The sequence below is a fragment of the Sprattus sprattus genome (genome assembly GCF_963457725.1).
Source record: "Sprattus sprattus genome assembly, chromosome: 1".
NCBI lineage: Eukaryota > Metazoa > Chordata > Actinopteri > Clupeiformes > Clupeidae > Sprattus > Sprattus sprattus.
The window spans coordinates 47,247,723-47,273,405 of NC_137920.1; the positions used below are offsets into that span (position 1 = coordinate 47,247,723).

General features: G+C 44.1%; 1 protein-coding gene across 1 annotated transcript; it reads right to left on the reverse strand.

Moving 5' to 3' along the window:
- Positions 1–74: 74 nt before the first annotated feature.
- LOC308365533 (prolyl 4-hydroxylase subunit alpha-2-like) lies at positions 75–25,683 on the reverse strand. Its single transcript, XM_080839000.1, has 15 exons — positions 25,561–25,683; positions 16,107–16,204; positions 15,323–15,419; positions 14,337–14,488; positions 13,973–14,110; positions 13,213–13,452; positions 11,207–11,406; positions 10,936–11,112; positions 10,706–10,776; positions 10,236–10,335; positions 9,815–9,868; positions 8,367–8,432; positions 5,214–5,282; positions 1,624–1,720; positions 75–1,059 (listed from the first exon to the last, which is right to left on the reverse strand). Exons 2-15 carry the CDS (start codon positions 16,186–16,188, stop codon positions 989–991), a joined length of 1,614 nt encoding a protein of 537 aa, XP_080695126.1. The 5' UTR covers positions 16,189–16,204; positions 25,561–25,683; the 3' UTR covers positions 75–988.

Sequence of the window (25,683 nt, forward strand, 5' to 3'; positions counted from 1 at the left end):
ATCACGGTGAGATGGGAATTAATATGAAAAAGATCACGTTGAGATGGGAATGAATATGAAAAAGACACTTGAGACATGTTTGAAAACAAGCCAGCACTGTTTATTGTGTGCACTGCCACTTTCCTCCACAAGCACAAATGGACAGTGGAATAATTTATGCATGTATAAATAAAACACTTGACATGGGTCGATTCATTGTTCGATAAATGCAACAAGTTCCGTATGTAGGTAGGAATAGCGTACAAGACTGAATATAAAGCTTTTTTTTAAAGAAATACAAAAACAATTGATAAAAGATTTTAAGAAAAAGTCCCTTGTTTCCAGATGCCTTCAGTGATCCCACCATCAATACACACATGTGGAGTTGAGTTTTCACCATCAATACACACGTTTTCATTCATTCGACTTCATGTGTTCACAGAAACAGCAACAGCACCCAGACCAGCCAACACGTTCAGCTCACATGTGGTGGATCTGGCCCTCATCCCCTCTAGTCAGTTACTACCTATGACTATCATTACTACCTATGACTATTAATACTACCTATGACAATTATTACTACCTATGACTATCATTACTACCTATGACTATCAATACTACCTATGACTATTAATACTACTTATGACTATTAATACTACCTATGACTTGTATTACTACCTATGACTTGTATTACTACCTATGACTATTAATACTACCTATGACTATTAATACTACCTATGACTATTATAACTACCTAGGACTATTTTATTATGACTATTATTACTGGGCTAAAGGGGAACATAGGACACTCTCTCGGTCTGCTCTGGTCTGCTCTTTCTGTATCCCACACTAGAAACTAGCAAGGGAGACATGGCACATTTATTAATAACAGTAACAGTTCAGGCATTTAACGTGAAAAGTGTGTGTGTGCATGTGTCTGGTTGTGTGTGTGTGTGTGGGTGTGTGTGTGTGTGTGTGTGTGTGTGTGTGTGTGCATGTAGATCTGGGCTCAGTCGCCCTCTGATAGGCCACATGGTCTTCTGAACTCCTGCCCCCTCTCATGTATCCATTTGTTCGACACTGTGGACAGAAAATGATGAGAGTTCAGGTCCGGGTTGTGGATGGGTTAAAACCACATAGGTTTACACAAAAAAAAAACGTTACTGTGCTTGAACCTAAGAGAAGGTACACTGGAAATGTGTGTTAGGCATGGCGCATTGGACATTTACTGGGCATTTACTAAATGCACCTCTGGAGATAGTCAGCATAAGTGACATTTAAGTACCTTTGTGCATGAAGTGTAAATCAGGCACCACCACAACAACGTTTTCAATTGACCAATTTCTCAACACCCACAATCCAAACACAGATAGTCACACACACACACAAACCCAAATAGGCACACACACAAACACACAAACCCAGATAGTCACACACACAAACCCAAATAGGCACACACACAAACCCATATAGGTACAAACACACAAACCCAAATAGGCACACACAAACACACAAACCCAAATAGGCACACACTCAAACCTAGATAGACACACACACAAACCTAGATAGACACACACACGCACACATGCATGCACGCACGCGCACACGACCCCAGATAGGCACACATACAAATGAAGCTCTTACCCCACTTGCTCCCCACTAGAACAGGGCAGGCTGCATGTCTGGTCCTGTAGTCTCCTTCACCACTGGGGAGCAGGTTGTACCAAAACACTGCGGTCCCCTGCAGAGAATCACAGACAGGAGTGAAGTCAGTGGGAGTCATACAGGAGTGATGTCAGTTGGAGCCAGACAGGAGTGAGGTCAGTTGGAGCCAGACAGGAGTGAGAATCACAGACAGGAGTGAGGTCAGTGGGAGTCAGAGAATCACAGACAGGAGTGAGGTCAGTGGGAGTCAGAGAATCACAGACAGCAGTGAGAATTACAGACAGGAGTGAGGTCAGTGGGAGCCAGAGAATCACAGACAGCAGTGAGAATTACAGACAGGAGTGAGGTCAGTGGGAGTCAGAGAATCACAGACAGGAGTGAGGTCAGTGGGAGTCAGAGAATCACAGACAGCAGTGAGAATTACAGACAGGAGTGAGGTCAGTGGGAGCCAGAGAATCACAGACAGCAGTGAGAATTACAGACAGGAGTGAGGTCAGTGGGAGCCAGAGAATCACAGACAGGAGTGAGGTCAGTGGGAGTCAGAGAATCAGACATGAGTGAGGTCAGTGGGAGTCAGAGAATCACAGACAGGAGTGAGGTAAGTGGGAGTCAGAGAATCACAGACAGCAGTGAGGTAAGTGGGAGTCAGAGAATCACAGACAGCAGTGAGAATCACAGACAGGAGTGAGGTCAGTGGGAGCCAGAGAATCACAGACAGGAGTGAGGTCAGTGGGAGTCAGAGAATCAGACAGGAGTGAGGTCAGTGGGAGCCAGAGAATCACAGACAGCAGTGAGGTAAGTGGGAGTCAGAGAATCACAGACAGCAGTGAGGTAAGTGGGAGTCAGAGAATCACAGACAGCAGTGAGAATCACAGACAGGAGTGAGGTCAGTGGGAGCCAGAGAATCACAGACAGCAGTGAGGTAAGTGGGAGTCAGAGAATCACAGACAGCAGTGAGAATTACAGACAGGAGTGAGGTCAGTGGGAGCCAGAGAATCACAGACAGGATGAGGTCAGTGGGAGTCAGAGAATCACAGACAGGAGTGAGGTCAGTGGGAGTCAGAGAATCACAGACAGCAGTGAGGTAAGTGGGAGTCAGAGAATCACAGACAGCAGTGAGAATTACAGACAGGAGTGAGGTCAGTGGGAGCCAGAGAATCACAGACAGGAGTGAGGTCAGTGGGAGTCAGAGAATCACGGACAGCAGTGAGAATCACAGACAGGAGTGAGGTCAGTGGGAGCCAGAGAATCACAGACAGGAGTGAGGTCAGTGGGAGTCAGAGAATCAGACAGGAGTGAGGTCAGTGGGAGTCAGAGAATCACAGACAGGTGTGAGGTCAGTGGGAGTCAGACAGCACAGTCACTGACCTCTCAGCATCACGGCATGGTCAGTGTCCACCAGATCACACACTTACATGTTGACCAGTCAAAAGTCACCTGGCATCCTTTATTACTGTTTTCAAAGCAGTCAGGGACATGAATACTAGGGGTGGGGGAAAAAAATCTATTCTTCGATTTCTCTTGATTCTTTCTAGAATGATTCTGTCTCGATTCAGAAAATTTCAAAATCGATTTTTTTATTAAAAAAAAAAATTCATCTGTTGATTTTCTTTAATCATCAAACACAAAGTAGGAAGTGATTTGAGACTCTGAGTAGCAAATGTTTTAAAAATCAAGATGCATCGATAATCTTTTTATCGGTTTAGAATTGATAATTGATAATCGATAATCGGTTACAGTTTTTTCCTATCGTTTTCGGTCATGTTCCCATACTATAGTCACTTTTCCCTATCACTTAACACAGTGAGCTTTAGAGACACACACCTCTGCATATCTGTTAACCTTTGGTGCAAAATGCACTACAACAACCACACCACAAACAATGCTGCCATAACTTAACACATGTTTCCTCTCAGAACACTATGACCTAAAAAACACTAACATCTTGAAGCATTGCCAATTGCATATATAAAATGTTGCTGTGTCCTCCAGTTTGGCATAGATTTCCTGTAGTGTTGCATTGAAAAAAAGAGAAAAAACACAGACAAACACTTCTTTGGACTACAGTAATAAAGTTTGTAATATTACAGTATGACAATCCAAGCCAAGTATCTGCTGACAGTGTTCATATGTCGGTTTACCTCCCACAAAAGATGTCACAATTGAGTGTGGTAAATTGTACTGTAATTGTAAATACAGTAAATACTGTAAGTGTTTTATGAGAAACTGAGAATAACAATTTTCAGTTTCTGTATTGCAAATTACATACAGTAAGTACGTAATATATGATCCAGAAACAAATCACAAACACAACAGTTTTTTTCACTGTGCTTTACTTTTTGGAGATTTGGTCACCTCCACCTCCACCTCCACCTCCACCTCCACCTCTTCCTCTGCCTCTGCCTCTTGCTCTTGCTGCATCCATTTTCCTATACCAACTACGTAAATAAGGCCAAAGCAAATGCCAAAGATGGCCCCTATTGTATGTGGCAACGAGGCACAAATTGAAAAACACCTGGGTAGGTCTTTAGCTGGAATGACAGCCAGGTATCCTCTGTTTTTTGTACAGATCATTGTATGTAGTGTTGCTTTTACCTAAAAAAAAGTAATTCCATGCCAATTCACCAAGAACTATGGTGCACAGGGGGGAAAAAAATCTAAATACAGTAATTACTGTAAAATAAAATAAATGCTGTAAACAAAAAACTAAATATTTTTTCTTATTCAAACATATAACTTCATTTGTTTGTCCAAATGCAGCATCTTTCCATCTACAGTGATCTAAATTACTGATAAGTTAGGTTTTGAACAGAAAGTTAACTATTTTGAACAGAGTATCTAAACATTGGTAAAATATGCTGTAGTTCCACAGCATTTTGCCGGTAGTGAACATTGACTGGGGCAGGTATCCATGAAATTTGGAAGAAGGCGTCATTGCCAGCATTTGTATCTAAGCATAGGGGCAAGTAACCACAGTTTGGTTCACATGGTCTACTGGTATGCTCAATGTGTGAAGTGTTTAGGGAATGTGAACATGGTTTAGGTAAATTGCCTAAAACGATAGAAAAAAACTGTAAGAATCGATAATCGGTTCAGAATCGAATAGTTGACCTCTGAATCAGAATCAAATCGAATCGTGAGGTGCCAAGAGATTCCTGCCCCTAATGAATGCAAATAACTTTATTTTTAATTTCCTAAATTTGTCTTTATATTCCAGCCCTTAATTTCATTGTCATTTCACCATAAGTGACGCATGACTAACATGTGTCTACATTTAAATATATCTAAAAAAAATAATACACAGACAAGCCGATACACCCATCACAACCTGTGATGAATAAGCCTGCATCTTACTTGAGAAACAGAAAAGAATTTAGTCATTTAACAGAGTGACTGACAGCACCCCCAAGTGATTAACCGCAAGCCTATTCTAAATGGGAATCTGGCCATAAATGGGTATGTTTTGCATTTGAATGCAACAGCAGTGGCAATGACTACCCAAGAAACACTGTAAGCTGTAAGCCCACTCAGGGAAGAAGGGAGGAAGCCAAATGAGATAGAAGTCTCACCTTCCGGGGCCGGATGGATGCTCCGAAGTCAGGGAACACCGTGGCTCCTCCCGCCTTCACATCGCTCATCTGACACAGAGCGAGACAAGGACCAGTGAACAGCAGCACTAACACTAACACCCCATCACTGAGACTTTCAACACCTACAGTGTGATCCCGTACAATCACCTCTGCCTTAATGGCTCTAAGAAGGACTTTAGGGTGCAAGACATGCATCATTCTGAAACATAATCAGCAACATTCACATAAAGCCAACGGAAATGGGAGAAGAATGGGAGGGAGAGAATGAGAGGAGAGAGAATGGGAGGGAGAATGAGATGAGAGAGAGGCTATATGCCGCAGCAGGGCAGCCAGAGTAAGCATACTATACCTTCTTTTACACAAATTATAACATTTGAATCTCGAAATGCAATGGAATTACATTTCTATTCTTAAAAATTAGCTTGGCAAAATGTGCAGGGGTACAGATGTGTATTCTGGGAAAAAAGTATGGATATTTACATCCATCTTTAGTGTCCTAGTGCATTATCTTTAAGGTTTGCGTGGGTTTAGAGCTATCCTGTTTCCCCTGCATAATTCACAGGCTTTACTTTGACCGTGTCGCTACACGACTCTCCACAATATGTACTCAAAATTGACTGCCACAGAACAGGAGTGTGCACTGGAAAATGGGTTCACCAGTATTACTCCTCCCCAGCCCATACCCTTTCGAAATAGAGTCCTTCTGTTAGTTAGAGTGGACTCCACACTGCAACTATGTTTGTGTTATGGCTAAGTTGCAGCGGGCATGTCAATCAACTGAAGTCCAGTATTGAAAGGGAGTTTGTGTATCAAGCCATACCCAGCAAGCAAGCCTCCACAGGCCCTATACGGGCCCCCTTAGGGCTGGCACAAGGGCCCTTTGAGGGCTGCCCATGCCGGGCCCCTGAGCTTTTGCTCATTGGCAAAGTGCCGGCCCCTCATTGCTGGCCCTGCGTGGGCAGCCCTAACACAGCCCACAGGAGCCCTCATAAGGCCCACGCAGGGCCCCTGAGCTTTTGTTCATTGGCCAAGTGCTGGCCCCTCAGTGCTGGCCCTGCATGGGCAGCCCTAACATAGCCCACAGGAGCCCTCATTAGGCCCACACAGAGCCTGCACTCATTTTTGGCTCATTTATTTATTGAATATATTTATATATAATAGTAAAACATAAAAGTGAAAGTAAAAAACTGGCAGAGATAATGGCACACACACACTCTGAATTTGATCTCTGCATTTTACCCATCCAAGGTAGTGACACACACACACTCTGAATTTGATCTCTGCATTTTACCTATCCAGGGTAGAGACTCACACACTCTGAATTTGATTTCTGCATTTTACCCATCCAAGGTAGTGACACACACAGCACACAGTGAAGTGAAGCACATTTTTCCTGCCGCTTGGGGATTGAACCGATGACCTTACGCTTTCCAGCCCAACACCCTTACCAGTAGTCCACGTGAGCTTTGTCCACCCAAACTCAAAAGTTATACGTTTTCTACCTCGGAGTTTGGTTTGACAAAGCTCAATAATAATAATAATAATAATAATTCATTTTATAGAGCTTTTCTGTATACAAACACACATACACACACACTTGTATTAATAAAGTCTTTAATTTGAATTCCTTTTGGCTATTGTACATTTCTGACTATACAGATGTTAGTTATGCTGTAACTGCATCCATTTAGATTTGCAGAACAAACACTTCTTTCTATTTTTTACTATCATATATAAATAAATTCAATAAATAAATGAGCAAAAAATGAGTGCAGGCTCTGTGTGGGCCTAGTGAGGGCTCCTATGGGCTATGTTAGGGCTGCCCACGCAGGGCCATCACTGAGGGGCCAGCATTTTGCCAATGAGCAAAAGCTCAGGGGTCCTGTTTAGGCAGCCCTCAAAGGGCCCTGCGTGGGCAGCCCTCAAAGGGCCTGCGTGGGTAGCCCTCAAAGGGCCTGCGTGGGCAGCCCTCAAAGGGCCTGCGTGGGCAGCCCTCAAAGTGGGCAACCCTCAAAGGGCCTGCGTGGGCAGCCCTCAAAGGGCCTGCGTGGGTAGCCCTCAAAGGGCCTGCGTGGGCAGCCCTCAAAGGGCCCTGCGTGGGCAGCCCTCAAAGGGCCTGCGTGGGTAGCCCTCAAAGGGCCTGCGTGGGTAGCCCTCAAAGTGGGCAACCCTCAAAGGGCCCTGCGTGGGCAGCCCTCAAAGGGCCTGCGTGGGTAGCCCTCAAAGGGCCTGCGTGGGTGGCCCTCAAAGGGCCTGCGTGGGCAGCCCTCAAAGGGCCTGCGTGGGTAGCCCTCAAAGGGCCTGCGTGGGCAGCCCTCAAAGGGCCCTTGTGCCAGCCCTAAGGGGGGCCATATGTGGCAGCCCGCACAGGCCCAGCATGGGTTTTCTGGGCAGCTTAGACTTTGTTGGGCTATCCGGTGACAGCCCGCAGTGAACCCAAAGCTGCAGGCCCCGCTTGGGCAAGCCCACACCGGGCCTGTGTAGGACTGGTGTGGGCTGGCCCTAGCCCACAGTGCCCACACCGGGCCTGTGAAGGATTGGTGTGGGCTGGCCCTAGCCCACAGTGCCCACAGCCTGCCTGCATGGGGCCGGTGGAGGCTTGCTTGCTGGGTATGAGTTACTATGTCAACATCATTTGATTCTAAACAGTTATGCTGAGGGTTGCACTGTTCACCGCCAAGACTGAAATACCTCATACTCATACTCATACTAATAGAATATTAATAAGCACGCTAAAGTTGAAGAATGGACCGGAGGCAGAGTCAGTTTCAGTTGGTTTGTATTTCAGCATGGAGACCCCTCTCGCTGTTGGTTCAAGAACGGTCTAACCTGGTAGCAGTATGCAATGGCATTTATACAATTCAGGTTACAGTACAAAGGGAGAGGGGGAGGGCAACACCCTTTTAGGTGAGAGAAGGGGGGTGGGGGTTACAGTCAGAGGTTCACCTATAGGGGGATGATGCAAGGACACAAGGCCTCTAGCAGGAAGAGGGGGAGGGGAGGGTCACATGTCATTTGCATTGGATCTCAGTGAGAGACAGACCTAGTACACAATCAGAGTGAGTTGTAGATACAGAGCAGTACATCTTTACCTATAATAATAACAATAATTCCAGTTCCATCAATACTTACATAATTTAAAAATGTAGCCACACGATTTCCAGTGCCTAATGTTTTGAATGCATCAGGCTCATCTTTCTATGAAGATAAAATTTGAGAGGGGAGACAGAGGGTGAAGGCTTCTCATTGAGGCGCGCGTGTGACGACACACACGGGTACTTACGTAGTTCAGATAGGTGGCAAGTCTATTTCCATCAACATTGAGGTTTCTGTCAAAAGGAGGCTGTCAAAATACATAAATGTTGGTGACTTTGAAATGGACAATGCACTGTAGAACTGCAGGACTCAATCCTTAACAGAGAGTACTGGACCCAGAAAGCAGCTGACCGTCGGACAGTTTGGGCTCAAATTCTGTCCAGATCTGTTCCATGGTCAACTACCATTCGGGTTGCTATTTGAAAGGCTGATGTAAACATGATTCACTGAATGTGATGAAGTTATTGATCAATGTGAAGGTGGTAGGAGTGGGACTCTTTCACCAGCAGCAAGATGGTGAGGGTGTGACCCCTAACCCCTAAAGGTCAAATAAATGGTCAATATAAACCACATAGAACAGCTGTTCTTTCAAAAAAGTCAGGAGAAAAAATTGTTGTTTATGCAAATAGAACTTTAAAGTTTCAGGTTTTGCATAGCAATGTATTACTTGATAAAAAGTGAGTGGAGTACTTGCACAAAACCAGTTGCCATTGGCAGCGCTCATTCATTTTTTGCAGCGGTCATAGTCAAGAAATACCGGACCTCATTAGGTTGGGATGGCCCATTTAATTCAATGGAAATGTTTGCAACATTCTGAGGAGCCGTATAAAAAGCAGTAGAACAAGATGCTCTATGTATGTACACTATGATCTATATTGGCAGAGTGTATAGTCACAGCCAGTAAAGGTGGCAAACACAGACTGGTACAATTACAAATATGACACCTCTCCCATATTAGCAATAGGGATGTTAATCTGGGGTATGTTGTTATAATGCTTATGGACATGATGGTTCTGTAGGGACAAAGCAGTGGGTTATGCTAAATCTCTATATATGACCAAAGCAATGTGTAATGATACATCTTTATATAATACCAAAGCAGTGTGTTATGCTACATCTTTATACTGTATATGACAAAAGCAGTGTTATACTACATCTCTATGTATGACCAACAAACACAGTCAAGACAACCAGTACTGTCAAAATGATGAAAGACTAGCCCTGACCAGTAATATTCCCTAACACAATGCTTCATAACAAATATTGAATCTATTTGTAAAACAATTAAATACATTAAAACAATGTAACCATTAGGTCTATAGTTTTCTTTTGTCTTTTACACATAGTGAAATGACTGTATTCAGGCAGGGCCTTTCTATCATGTAGTCTATGGCAACTGCCACTGAAGGAAATGCTGAGTCCTGTCTCCATGAGCTGAGAGGCAGAGTGAGTTTAGAAGCCTTGTTGAGGTCAGGACCACTTACCCGTGAGAAGTCAAAGTGGGGCTCGTACTGACCTCCCACGCCATAGTTAGCCACCTGCCCAAAAACATAGCATGTTAGAGTCCACTCAAAGAAACAAGTAAACATAGGCCGCACTCACACAAATACACACACACACACACACACACACACACACACACAAACATACACACACTCTCTTTCACACACACACACGCACACACACACACACACACACACACACACAGACACACACACACAGACACACACACACACACACACACACACACACACACACACACACACACACACACACACTCACACACGCACACACAAACACACACACACGCACATATACACTACTACAACAACAATATAATGTGAGACTGAGCTAAAGGCAGAACAAAAGGCAGGCATAAATATGTGAGACTATGTGGTGTGTTACCTGAAGCAGTTCTGCAGTCTTCACTGTGAGCCCAGTGATGTCTTCTATTCTCTGATTGACACGCTCAATGACCTCGTCCTCTTCTCCCTCCAGCCAAGCGCTGAGGATGAGACACATATCATAGATGGACTAGTTCTGTGAGCTCTTCTCCATGACTGTCTGGGACTCATTCTATCCCCTCTCTCACAGTCAACTTCAAAAAGCTCACTCAAAGGTCACTCAAAGCTCTTATGCTGGTGTTGTCTGCTCTTATAAAGTGTGGTTTATAAAGTAAGCTCTACAACCAGGGCATAATTCAGGAAAGTACTGCAAGTTTTTGGGAGTTTGGCACCACCTAGTGGTGCAACTGAGGCATACATCATACAGCTGAATGCTTACAATATCAAAGTGTTCATAAAGGGAAACAAACAAACAAACATACAAACAAGAAGTCAAACACAATCATCTTCAAAATTAAAGCTTTCCCTCACCTTTTTGATACCCGGTAACCTGCGGTTGTCAAAACTCCGGTTTTTGGGTCTCTTACGGTGGCTCTTGCCAGCTGTTGAGAACCACAAAAAATAAAAAGAGGTTGAGAACACAAAAAATACGAAAACTAGTTTGTTTCTTTACACAATAATCAACGTTCATTTCACTGTATTAAACAAAAATGTCCCCTGCTTACAATCCAGACTAAATGGAGTATGCATGTGGCTCTCACCCTGGGCTTAGCAATCTCCTTGATCTTCTGGATCTCCTGGTCAGAGAGAGCGTTGAGGTAGCGTACAATGTGGGGGCTGTCCCACTCATCCTCCTCCAGCATGGGCTTCAGCAGCAGCCGAGGGTTCCTTTTCCCGTCATGGTAGCGGCAGAAAAGACGGCTGCGCCTCCTCACCGTCTGAGGGTTAAGGGGAGAAAAAGGTGTATGTGTATTGCGTAAACTGTTATTACACAAATCAATAGAAGGTTCTGGACACTCCCCCTCGTCTCACCATTTTGACTCCCTCTCCCCTGCACAGGGCCTCATAGGTCTCCCTCTCGGGCAGGTAGTCGCGCGGGCGCTCGTAGGTGCCCAGCTGGATGGGCTCTTCGCTGGCCGGCTCCTGGGATGTGTTCACTGTCTCCAGCAGCTCCTTGGTCAGCAGCTTCTCAAAGTAACGCAGGTTCCCTCCTGCCCTCTGGTGGCCGGGGTCTGTCAGTGCACAGAGAGGACCATTCCAGTGACTAGAGCAACACTAAAAGCACACTTTAAACTTTTTCATCAATCTTCACCTCCAATGTTTTTTGCTGTGAAAAGTGCATACAACATCAGGGATAGTCATATGTGAGCCTAGATACCTTTTCCTAACGGTTCACTGAAGAGTGAGTCTGAAGTCTGCTAAAGCAATCAAAATTCTGCCCTACTGATTACATTTCCAGAGCCCATCCAGAAGCACAAGGCTCAGTATGCTTACTGTGAGATTCCTTCAATGCTGCGCTATAGAGAAAAGACTATTACACTACAGTTATAGTTCATAATATAAGTAAGGTATTAAACAGACACTTTTGTCCAAAACACCTTATTAGATACAATTAGAAAATGAGAGAAAATTACATTTAGTCCTTCACACAGTCCATCCACATTAAGTATCATATTAAAGTTAAACTATTACAATAATAATAATAATTTATAAAATAAATATTACAATGATTACATTTATAAAGTATGCCTCAAACAAATGCACATTTTCAACGTTCCAAGGCTGTTGCTAGAACTATCTAGAACACTAGATAGGTCATTCCACCCCCGACGAACCAAAAGAGCCTTGACTATATTAAAACTCAAAGACAGACTAAATGTGTCCGTGTCTGGTTGTTATGACAAACACTGGGCATTGGTCAGGGGCTCAGAGCCAGCCTAGCCTTGGCCACACCACATCATTTACAGCCTTTAATTACATGAGAAACCACCAGGAAACAGCACACAGCCAACAAGAAATGACAACATCCTACCACTGACAGAGAAACGGAGAGAGCGGTCAGTCACAGGCACACAACACAGGCCAGAGAAGCACCCGTTCATCTAAAAGACTGGTACTGGTCAGTGCGCTTAACCCAGGCCAAAGAAGCGTACCGTTCATCTGAAAGACTGGTACTGTTCAGTGCGTTTAACCCAGGCTAGAGAAGCGTACTGTTCATCTGAAAGACTGGTACTGGTCAGTGCGTTTAACCCAGGCCAAAGAAGCGTACCGTTCATCTGAAAGACTGGTACTGTTCAGTGCGTTTAACCCAGGCTAGAGAAGCGTACTGTTCATCTGAAAGACTGGTACTGGTCAGTGCGTTTAACCCAGGCTAGAGAAGCACACCGTTCATCTGAAAGACTGGTACTGGTCAGTGCGTTTAACACAGGCCAGACGCAGGATGTTAGTGAACTCAGCTACGGCCTCTTGCTTCAGTGAGCTCTCAGTTCAGAGCAGTGTATGCCACATGACTGATCTAGTCTGTTTGTGTAGTAGTCATTACAGTCATTACAGACGGAAATCTTCCTAGCACAACTATAATGATGTCATTCTGAAGGAACAGTTTAAAGAGAATGTTTTGCAATATCCCCAGTTTCAGAGCATTTAAAGTGTTTCTCAGCCTCACTCAGAGCCAGATATACACACATGCCATACAAGACAAACATTGTGAACACCACTAGTGAAATACACACATGCCGTAGAAAACACCACTAGTGAAATACACACATGCAATAGAAGACACAACTAGTGAAATACACACATATCATAGAAGACACCACTGGTGAAATACACACGCAATAGAAGACAACAGGGTGCACACCACTAGTGAAATCAGACATGCCATAGCAGACAAACAGGGTGCACACCACTAGTGCAACGTTATCTCGTTTATAACGCCTTTCCAACGACATCATTGTAAGTTTTCCCAAACAGTTTTAATTTGTTTTCACAACAAAAGCTACATGTTGCCCGACAAGTAGATAAGTACAGAGACTTACCCAGGGCTACCAAGCGGCGGGTGAGCTCGATGGCTCGGGGCAGGTCCCCCATCTGGTAGACAGAGTAGCTGAGGTAGTCCAGGATGTCGGTCTTGGCCACTACGGCCTCTTCGCCGGCGTCTAACTGCCTGAGGGCCTGCTGCATCCACAGCACGGCATGGTAGTAGTCCGCCTCATTGTACGCCATCTTCCCCATGTCGTAGCAGTCATCCACCGTCAGGTAGGTGTTGTACTGGTCGCCTGCGAATGGCAGAGAGCACATCAGCTATGCCTGAACTCCCACAGACGATTCCTTCCACACACAAACACTTCAGAAGGACATGTAACATGATGTCCACATGACCACAGACTCTCTCAATACAGATTCTCACATATAATTCTGAGCATGGTGTTGAACCGTGCGTGACTGTTCTGGTGGGACAGGCCTACCTATCACCTGTTCTAAGATGGGGAACATCTCTGAAGGACCACTCAAGAATCAAAAACAACAAAATCCTGCAGCAAAACCTGTTTTTAAGACAGTCAGTCATGCAGAGAGCAAGAAAGAGAGCGAGAGATAGAGATAGAGAGAGAGAGAAAGGAGCCATGTGCATCACACAGAGCCTTTACCATCAATCTAAAAGGGCTTCAGGGGAATGTTTTGTGAGAGATCAGGAGAGCACACGGAAGAGGGGGCATTGTGAATGGGAAAGATTATATCATGATACATTGGCTGTACGCCGGCTGTTTGCGTGTCATCCTGACAATGACTCATGCTCACCGGGCAGTTTGCCTTTGGAGAAGCTCTCTGAGTCCAGTTTGTACGTGTCCTGTAGGCGCATGAGAGCTTTGGCCGCACCCTTCTCATCCTCTTCATCAGGGAAATACTGCCTGTGCACTGACATATTGGAGATGAAGCCTGGACGGCATAAGAGGAGAGGAAGAGAGAAAGAGAGAGAAAGAGATGTTAATATTTAGGGAGATAATCTTTAAATATTTGTCTAAAGATAAACACACACGCAAAGCATATAAACATTGCGACCATAGCAGAGTTTACAAAAGTAAAACAGTTATGACAATGAAAATACACCACTAGAACTGACCACACATCTGGCTTTCCAATCGATCAATCAATTGAACTTTACCATCAGAGGGGTCCTGAAGCACCAGGTTCTCCAAGACAGACCACTCAGTGTTCAGCCTCTTCATGAGCTTGTAGGCGTTGACAGGGTGGGCCAGGTAGGCCTCTGGGTCTGAAGTGGAGGCTCGGCTCAGGGCATCCAGTTTACTCGCCCAGCTAAAACCACAGGGAATCCATTAATCCATTCACCTCTTTCATTCACTCATTTTGAGCTAAATAAATATGGATTCTAAAAAGCTCCGACCTCATTAGGCACACTGTAGCCATGTTCGGTGGAGCGTTCTAGAATACACCTAATGGTCTGGCACACTCATTAGCAGTGATCCCGTCAAAATGGTGGAAACTTTATGAAGACTTTATTAAGCAATAGTTTAAAGCATCACAAGGACAGAAATAAAGCATTTCAGTGTAATTAAAATTTACAATGGCTAGATAGATATGTATTATGCCATTAAGTAATATATTTTATAACCTACTACTTGCTATTTGAGCTGGGTAGCTTTAGTTAGTTTTTGTTGCTAAACTCTGCCATTGACACAAGTCAGACGCTACCAGTGGGTGTCCCTTTCAAAAAGAACAACTGGAAGCGTCTCTAGATGCTGGTCAGACACCATTGGGGGGCACTGGCCTTAATACACTACCGTAAGCCACAAAGTAGAATGGACCAACATAATCCCAAAATAGAGTCAAACATGAAAGAACTGAACTATGGGGGTCTTAACAATTTGTTCAATATTTTATAATTTCTTGCCCATTCAATATGTTATGGACATGAGATACATCTGTGATCAATATTCAAAATCATTGAATTGATGCCATTGAATTGACAAAGTAATAGGCATTATTGGGTACCCTGTCAATTGAGAGGCTGTAGCCAAACAAACTAGACAGTGGTGGTTATGTCTTATTCTACTCTTTCTACTTATATGACCTGACCTCACATCCACAGTCAAGTCTAAATGAGGCCTCGATAATTTAGTGTTTCCCTACCTCTTGACAGCTGCAAGTTTGGACTCCTCAGCTTTGATGTACTCCTTCAGAGACTGCACCAACTCCCTCTCGGTAAAGATTAGGTCTGTCATTTGTCCTGTGGGGAAAGGGTGGGGAATACCCGATGAAAGATTGTAGATATTCCAACAACATGCGCCAAGTCTAATGGCTGGTGTGCACCGTGTATCTGCAGAAAGCTATTTGGTTACACTGAAAGTGTTAAGAGACACAATTCAAATAGGACAGAAACAACATTTTAAAACTCCAGAGTGGCATGTTGTCGCAGAAAGCCTTTTGCAAACCACTGTGACTAACATGGGGATCTCTCTCATTCAATGTTCTTCCTCTACCCATCATTACTGATTTGCGATTGTATACAATCACGCTTCCACTACATCAACTGTGAATGAGTAGTTTAAAAAGAAAAGTGGTTTCTTTTTCAAAACAAGCTACTTTTACCATTTGAGTGTGTTTTTGTGCGTCTGGGAACATAAAAACTGAGGCGATTTAGGGTTAGCGTCACTAAAATTTGACCTGCCCATTGTTAGAACTTCCTTTCAAATCTTAGGTTGTCCGGTAATGATAACCGAATCTCATGATAGAAATAGCATTGCCGTTGTTTATTTTCTTTTTCACTGCTAAGAGTTAAAACAAGACAGAACAAGTAAGAACCAGTTGTCATTCCATCGAAGTAGAAGTCAAGTAAAACAAACACGTGGAGGATCAGACTTTTAAGTCATTATGGCATGAAGAAACCCTCCTGGCTTGACAGATGGAGGATTACCTATGGAGGTGAAGACCTCAGCATCTATGGTGCAACAGAGACAGGCCAGGAGGAAAGCCACGTTGACTAGACACGTCACCATCGTCCTCAAGCTGTATCTGAAAAGAGATGGAGACAGATAGAGAAGAGAAGAGTGAGATAGAGGAATCATTTCAATCAAGTGTGTTACCTCCTCCGCAATCCAAACAAGTAGGACAGCCAACACAGTGGATGCTGACCATTCCTGTGACAGGCTGCAGCTAGCCAGAGAGTCAGAGGGTGCGTTTTTAACTAGACGTGAAATCTCAAACTGGAATGTGTTCAGGACTCATGAAAATTCAGTGAAAATGAATTTGCAGGTACTAAGCATATTCCCAAACATCTACATTAGGTGTAAAAATAATTAACTAAATTTCTCTTCTCTTGATTTCAAACTAACATCCTCCTTCAGTTCAAATAGTGACATTATTTTTTGTGTGTTACTGAAAATAGTTCCATGGAACTAAGTCTGAAGCTCTTTACACAGCTGGCCAGCGTTGTGCGTGCATGTGTGTATGCACGCACACGTGTGGGCGGGGCAGTCTGGGGGGGGGGGGGGGGGGGGGGGGGGGGACTCTTGCTCATCGCTCCTGCAGGCTTAAAGAAGAGCTATCCGCCTGTCGAGGGAGGCCTGTGCTCCACTCAGTAGACGTGGCTCCTCAGGAGCAGAGGCCTGAGCAGTGTGAGCATTACAGCATGTGTTCACCCAGGCATCGTGAAGCACTATCTCAAAAGTGTGAAGAAAGCCATAAAAAACACTTTCTGACTCCTGGATGTTCTTGCTAGATCACAGAAATAACACCTCTCGTGGTTATACCCTCTTCTTTATGATCCTAATACCAATCTAAGGCTAAAGTGTTTCCCACCTACTGATACTACTGAGGCTGTAGGAGATGGAAGCGATTCTGGGCTGTGCTCGGATGGCCAGTTTACTGTGGGACAGGCAGGGTGTCAGAGAGAGGCCAGGCTCTGTAAAAAGACTGCAGTGCAGCTGTTCCAGCTCATTCCAGTGAGATGACTGTTTACTTCAGAGTCTGTGTGAATGTCTGTATACTTAACAGCTTGCTTCAGTTCACCCTACCAACACACTCCTCACTTTCACCTCCCACTAGCTTCTCCTTACTGCTAATTAAGGATTAACCACACTTGACAAAATGACACGCATAGCACAGGTGTTCAGATGGATAAGACCTCAAAGACGTAAATATTGCTGCCATGTTTCAGATTACATGGCACTAATTTGAACATTTACAAAATCACTGTTAACATATTACAATAGCTAGACTGTTAAAAGACATGATAAAGTTGAGCACTAACTTCAAAACAACCAAGCAACCAGACTTTTAAGATGAACAACTTTGCCTAGAGGCATGGAAATGTACACTAAGAGACACACGTGTCAGAGGTTACACCTGCAGATGGTAAAAATGTCTTTGTTTTACGGTTTTCAACCATTAGCCTATGCCACATTCCCTGTCAGTTTCACTGCCTCTTAATCAGCCTTGTGGATTTCCAATTAGATAACAAATGGTAAACCATTTGGTGGTTCTCAGCCTTGTTTCCCTATAAGGAACCAAGTTCATATTATAAACTTTTGGGCTCTAAAGGAACCATGCAACCCCCCAAAGGGTTCTTTAAACAGAGGAATTATATGGAAAACTTTGTTTTAAAGAATCCATGAACCCATTTTGACCCATCAATTTTTTTCTTCAAGCATGAAAAGATGGTCCCTCACGTGTCTTTAACACACATCTTGCAAAAGAAGACAACATGGCAAGAGAATGAATCTGATTGAACTTGGCAAGACATCAACTGCATATCCAAGAACAACTGTCTCCTTCCCAAAAAGCACATCTGCTGTGCACAAACTAGGGCATCCAGAGTCCACATGACTACAAGTTGAGACGGCAGGGCCAGAGACTGATGGAAAACTGAAACTTTACTATTCAACCAATATTCTGCACCTAATCATGTTGAGAATAGCATTTAGATTCTGGCAAAAAAACTAAATGTATCTGCTATATTTCTGTAAAACATGCATCTGCAAAAAAAAAAAACACAAATTTAAAAATCTACTTGTTATGACCGTGCTCTGTGTCGTGTTCTGTTGAGGTAGTTGTGTTTGGTAAACATACTAAGATTATGGTGTTAATATAATTATTCATTGATGGTGTTTTAGGATGATTGATGTGAACCCTGCGGCTGTTCAAACTCTCTAAGTCCATGCTAGTCATGTCTCGTCCAATAACTTCACAGTGTCATCTGGCATAGATACAATTCTTACTGTATCAGATAACAAACCAGCTCCCGAAACAAATACGATTTCAATCAATTACCTTTGTGAGCATGTGTACATTACAACAGTAAACACTGTCAATATCTCAGGAAATGATTACACTATCTGAGTACATAAAATCCAGTGAGGTCATGTAAATAACAGTGTGGAAAATCAATCCCAAAGATCGCGGTCTGCAAAATTCTGAATATGGAATTGTCTGCAGTCTTCCCATATTCTTAGAGCTCAGCTTCATGTTCGGAGAGCTCTCATCTATCTCTTTATTGTAATCCAAGAGAGGACACAGGACGAGTCTACCAAGCATATTCCTGGGAATATCTTTCCAAGTATTCCATTCAAAAGAACCTTGTACCAAGAATAAAACCCCATTTTAATCTCTGTTGTGGAGAGACTGAACAAATTATGTAGCTGGACTGAAAAGTGTGTTTTTTGTGTCCTTCTGAGGAGGACCTTGGCTTACTGAACCTGTGTGAAATTCAACGTGAAACATAGTCCACAACATAGTGCCTCTGGGTTGTATATGGGTGTTGTGGCATCACGGTGGGCCAGCTTATAGTGGGGTGTGGCATTTCCCGGGAGGACTGGCTGCTACACCACAAGATGGCCGCCGGTCCAATGACTACAGGCCCCAGAATGCAGCAGGCACCCAGGTGTAGGTGCTTAATTGCAGGAGCAGATAAGGCAGGTGGAGCCTGTTGTGTGGGAGAGAGCCAGAGAGAGCAGAGCGCACCTGATGTGCGTTGGGAGCGTGCATGGAAGCGCTTACGCCCGACTCACATTGTTGCGTTGGAAGCCGTTGATGCGTCAGGGTTAACGCATCCCCATTCACTTTGCATGGGGTGACGTCATCCTTTGCCGAACTGAATTGTGGCTCCGTTTGGTTCGCGTGCGTTGCGTTTCATGCTTTGCTCGCGACAAGAGTTGAAGAAGGTTCAACTTTTCGACAGGCAATGCATGCGTCAGCCAATCATATTGCCGTTCATGCATAACTGACAGCACAGGCACTAGCCAATCATATCCCGTATATGCTCACGTCTACAGAGCGGCAAACTCAAAAAAAAAAACATGGCTGCCAAACTCCGTAGATGGTCGTATTTGTACGTTCAAGTTGGTTGTTTGACTTTTTTTTGGTTAGATTTTTTAAAAGTTACCGAGAAATAGACACTGTACAATGTAAAAACCCCTTTATTGTAACTGAGAAATACGTATCATAGGATTTGCGAGGTGTCTGAGCACACTGTCTAATGATGGGTTAGGGTTAGCATGCTACTACTCACAGGGTAAAAGCTTACTAATGACGTGATTGGTTTGTTGACCTGTCAATCTCACTATAACGTCTCCGTTATCAACAGAACCCTATGCGCCAAACTCCTCCTCCACCGTCCGTTGCATCAACGCAACAATGTGAGTCGGGCGTTAGTGAAGCGCTTACTAGGCCACAACCGGAAGGGGGAAGGATAGCCCCAAGCCGGAAACCGCCTGGACTGACCCACTGGCAACCGACTACAAGGAAAGTAGTTTAAGTTTATGTTTATTAGGAAAACCCTGCAAGAAGAGGGAACAAGAACATTTTGTGTTTTGGACTTTTAAGTTGTGTTGAAGGATCCTTTGCCTGAGTTTATGGAAACCCCTGAGTTGTACCTGTTTTGAGTGACAAGCTTTATTAAAAACCCTCTTTTTACTGCCAGTTGTGACCTGATTCCTCAGTTACTGCACTGCCCACCCTGCAACCTGTTACACATGGTGGAGAATGCGGGCAGGGACAACACGGGCTTAAGTGTGGACGAGTGGCAGAGAAGACGTGAAGGTTTGTCTCAACTTTTAAGAGGACATACAGGAGTACATACTGCACGCAAAGGAGCACCAAACAGAAAATGGAGGAACTGGTGAGGATGCTGATGGAGAGCCAGGTGGCCCAGCTTGAGACCAGTAGAGCCTTACTGCAGATGCGGCTGAAGGACAATCCAACTGAAGCTGACCTACAGGAGGCTGCTAAGAAGAACGCCTGGTCTGGTGAGTTGTGTGCGAGAGCCGAGGAGAGGCTAGCCAAGATGCGCAGCGCTGGAGCGTTTACCGAGCTGACCGCCACAGGGAAGCGTCCAGCAGAGGCCTTCAAAGCGCAGGTGGTCCTAGATGTCAACGAAGATGATGATGTCTATGAGGACCATGATGTCAGTGATGAAGAAGGTGATGTTGGAGATGATGAAGACAAAGGTGATGACGAGGGTGAAGACGACGGTGATGAAGAAGACGTGGGTGATGGTGATAAAGAGGTTGATGATGAAGATGCTAAGGAAGAGCTTGAGGATGAAGATAATCCTGATAAGAGCGAAGCAGGTGAAGGGGACTCTGATGACTCAGAAGAAGTCACACCAGCTAACAAGGAAGCTCAAGCCCAGTCTGCTGCCGAGGCAGCCCCTGCTAAAGAAGAGTTGGGGGAAGACCACAACGGGGTCGAGGCAGATGACCCAGAGGACAGTGCACCAAAGGAGAAGAATAAGAAACGGGGTGAAAAAGAGACAAACAGCAGGGTGAGTAGATGGGTTCTAATCCACCATCTGTTTAATGTCTCTGTCGTTCACAGGCCAGGATGGCGCATTGGAGAAGCATATGACCTGTCGCACTGTGATGCCTTTTGGACTGATTTTATCCTGCCGAGGGCGTCAGGTTCGGGGAGAAGGATGTGTGGCATCACGGTGGGCCAGCTTATAGTGGGGTGTGGCATTTCCCGGGAGGACTGGCTGCTACACCACAAGATGGCCGCCGGTCCAATGACTACAGGCCCCAGAATGCAGCAGGCACCCAGGTGTAGGTGCTTAATTGCAGGAGCAGATAAGGCAGGTGGAGCCTGTTGTGTGGGAGAGAGCCAGAGAGAGCAGAGCGCACCTGATGTGCGTTGGGAGCGTGCATGGAAGCGCTTAGTGAAGCGCTTACTAGGCCACAACCGGAAGGGGGAAGGATAGCCCCAAGCCGGAAACCGCCTGGACTGACCCACTGGCAACCGACTACAAGGAAAGTAGTTTAAGTTTATGTTTATTAGGAAAACCCTGCAAGAAGAGGGAACAAGAACATTTTGTGTTTTGGACTTTTAAGTTGTGTTGAAGGATCCTTTGCCTGAGTTTATGGAAACCCCTGAGTTGTACCTGTTTTGAGTGACAAGCTTTATTAAAAACCCTCTTTTTACTGCCAGTTGTGACCTGATTCCTCAGTTACTGCACTGCCCACCCTGCAACCGGTTACAGTGTATTAACAGCTTTACATCATGTTCATGCTGTAGGCCTACTTACTGCATATTTCAGTAATTTACTAATGAGGGGAAAGCTACGTATAATCAATGGCCCTCACTTGATGTTTGCCACATGGCATTCACCTCTCCCAGAGCAAATTACACCAACTGTTCACATAACACGTACATTATTTGCACAGACCAAAGACCTGGCAACAAATACATACAGCCTATGCCCTAGCCTGCAGCTTTCAATAATATGCAAGGTCTCATGACTTGAAAGTAAATCCCATATACTGAAAGCTAACTTCCATACAGTGCGCATATCAAACTAAGGTACGTCTGCCATCATGAAAATATTACACTTTTAAACTGTTGTCCCTCCAAATTGTTCAGCCAGTTCCTCGGCTAATCTTTGCCGATAACAGCTGACCATTCAATTAACCGGGTTAATTAACAGTGCCGTAATCAACAAAACTGCAACGTTAGATATTCCAGGAACTGGGTGACGGTTTTACTACACACAGGGCCTGATTTACTAACAGGATTGCGCCCATTTTCTGGCGTAAAATAGCGGTCGTAACGAAAAACGGTATTTACTAAGCTGGCGCAGCGCATATTAACGCTTTGAGGGTGTGTACCTGCAAACAGGTGGGATGGTTCGGAAACGTGGGTGGTAACGTAGGCGTGTAGCGCTATTTAATGGGAGGAGTGCGCCTAATGATGAACTGCGTGGTATTTACTAAACTGCCCGGCGAGCGCACATCTCTGATTTGCAGGCTAATTCTCCGCCTCATAAAAGCACGTCTTAACCAAGCGCATTTCCACTGAGTCTGAAAACGTTGATATGGCAGCAGCAAGGCAAAGACATAGACAGAGACAGCGAACAGAAATATTTGTTTCAACTCGTATAATTCATATATTCATATATATGAAATTAAACTTTCCGAACGTAATTGGAGAAATTGATCGCACCCACATGCAAACAGTCCCACCTTCAATCCGCGAACACGTTTACCGAAACAGAAAGCACACATATTCAATTAATGTCCAGGTCATATGTGATGCCAACATGACCATTACTTACGTGGAAGTGGTCTGTCCATGACAGTTTTATCCAGTGGCGGCGCCAGAGATTTTTTTCTGGTGGTGCTATGGGGGTGCTCGGCGTTTTACTGAGGGTGCTATGAAATTAGGGTGATAGCATATGAGTCTCATTTTTCTTTACTACAACACCTCCCCACCATATCGTCACATATGTTTACACGTTTGATCTCAAACGCGTCTTTGGGGTACATAAAAAGCGTCATTCAAATCGTTCGTATTATTATTATCATTAGGCTACTTCTGACGGACGCGCACAAAGCCGCGTTCATCTCCGACGGTCAAAATGGATGCAGCATGTTATAGATAACGTAATCCCAAATACTTCACTTACTTCAGTGTGTGGATTAAAGTTTGCGCCAGATGACTAACAGGTCACCACTACCATGTGCGACAAATTAAACTAAACATACCAAGTTCAATACACTTCTAACTAAAGACGGCAGATTAGAATATCAGATAGAATTAACTTAAACAGGCAAAGAGTCAGAAATGCTTTCAAAAAGTGTATATTATTTTAAGTCACAATCAATAAAAACATGAATGAGACCAAACAGTAGGCACTCAAAACCACAATAATAAGAGATCAAAAAGTGCACACAAAACTATGCTTAAAACATCCCTTAATTGTTTCCTAATCATTTCTGCCATTACATTGATGATCTCATTCTGCACGTCATGGTGCACATACTTTGCATTTGACGGGTTGTTATCTAACTTTTTCTGAACGGTTTTATCAAATTTTCCAATTACAGATAGCAACTTGCGGACATTACCCCTGTTTGCTGAATCCTCATCTTCAATGTGGCCTCGCTGTGAGATCCCCTGACAAGCAGTGTAGCGCAAGCTTTCAACAACATCTTTGTAATATTGGTCTTTTCAGGCCATCCTGGGCGTTCGCTTAAGTCACCCAGGGTGCTAGCAGCATGGCTAGCAGCGCCCTCAGTAGAGGTGAAGGGTTAACTTGGACCAGGACGTTCCTCTTCTTCTACATCAGAATCAAAATCCAATACCTCTTGCATTTTTTCTTCCTCTTGAACATCTTATTCAACTCGAGGAAATTTGCGGATCAAATACCGATCCATTTTCGTGATTTTGTGAACGCTTGACTTAGAATTGTCCGATCGCGAGAATAACTGTTACTTAGCCTACTACTCATTGAACAATCACGTTCACGCGCAACGTGTCTGTGTCGTGCTACGTGAACAATCTGTTTATTTCAATCTGTTAATTTCTTTTGTGATTAAAATATTATTATCACACAATACATTTTATTAAGAACTCAGAATGAAATTAAATAACAATAATAGGCCTAAATAAACCATTATTTTCTTGGGGGTGCTATGGGGGTGCTATGGCCAATCTAGGGGGTGCTCTAGCACCCCCTAGCCCCCCCCTGGCGCCGCCACTGGTTTTATCTTTCGGAATAGTGCCATTTATCCATGATTGAGCAACGGTGATTTTGGAGAGGCCTGTCTACTTGGTAAATGTATTTGTTTCAGTGGGGATATATTGTAGTGAACCCATGTCCCTTGTAGAACGTATTAATCTCGCCATGTACACATATATATTGTTATAATAGACAGTTTATGCATTAATGCCACCAATAGCATATTATTTATAATCGTGTTCTTTTAAACATCTCGCTGTAGATGATGGCGGGCAAAACAACAATATAACCCATTGAATCAGGTTCAGTGATTGAGCGAACGTGAACCAATATATCTATCTCGCTATCTATTCGCTATCTATTCGCTGAACCTTAGTTTTTTCTTCCTCGAATCTCCATGGTGGCAGTAACTTGCTGGCAAGTTCTCCAGTCTTTTAACGGTGCGCTAAATAATGATTGCCCAGCGCGTATCTGGCTTGATAAATATCACGGAAAATGCGGGGAATCACCGTGCGTTAATGTGCGCCTGGCAAAGATGCGTTCGCAAATCAATCTTAGTAAATCAGGCTCTTTAAAGGGCGGAGTAAGCACAGTTTGCCCAGCGCAGATCTGGCTTGATAAATACCAAGTAAAATGCGCAAAAACACCGTGCGTTAATTTGCGAACGCAGATTAAGAAGCGCTCGCATATTAGTAAATCAGGCCCACAGTGTATTATTTCATCCCACAACAGATTTCATTAGGAGTAAGAGGCTTTTTCACATCGGCATACCCTACATGGAGGCTGCATTTAATGTCATTACGCGCTTATGTCTCTAAATTGTAGGCTACAACTTAAGGGCTCAGATACACATAAGCGTTTTTGTAAAAACGGGACGCGAGCAAATGCATTGATTCCTATGGTACGGCGCGTTTAAAGCGTGCGCCCCTTCTCCACCACGCGTTGCGTCTTTGAAGCGTTTTTTAGGTGCGCTTAAAAGTTGAACTATTCTCAACTTTCCAGCGCAAGGCAGGGAAGCGCACCGCTTCTGTTTTGGCCGCCGCACTTTGCCAAGGCGTTACTGAAGCGTTTCTGCCTCAAAAAAGACGCGTATGTGTATCTGAGCCCTAACACAGCCTTGCGAGAATAGACACAGCGTGATGATGCCGCCTTCTTCAGTATCGACATCACCCATCATTTTTGAGCCTGTACAAGCTCTGGTCTAAAGGCTGTGAAAATATAAACTTTTCGGACATGGCCTGTATTTATTAGGTTTAATCAGCATATATCCTCCTTAATGGAGACTTAACTAGTTGGGCAACCTCGCTAAAAAAGTTGTTGACACTTTTGTAAGAAACATGTTACAACATATCGTAAATGACTCGCTAGAATGCAACAATATTTACAGGCTTATCAAAACAACAATTGTATATGTTCTTACCGTGCAAAACTTTGACTCGACAACAAGTAATGCAGATTTTCTGTGAGTTCGATATATATAGTCTATGATGCAGTCAAAATTCCTCTCCGAAAATTTCGAGAAGCTCTCTGATGTCTTCCCCTG

Bases quoted from the DNA above. Each gene is read 5' to 3' on its own strand.
- LOC308365533 (XM_080839000.1), bottom strand. From the start codon at position 16,188: ATGGTGACGTGTCTAGTCAACGTGGCTTTCCTCCTGGCCTGTCTCTGT. The intron at 10,336-10,705 runs GTGAGGGAAAGC...TCTCATCCTCAG, and splicing joins GGTTACCGGGTATCAAAAAG to CGCTTGGCTGGAGGGAGAAG. The intron at 1,060-1,623 runs GTAAGAGCTTCA...TTCTGTCCACAG, and splicing joins TCTAGTGGGGAGCAAGTGGG to TGTCGAACAAATGGATACAT.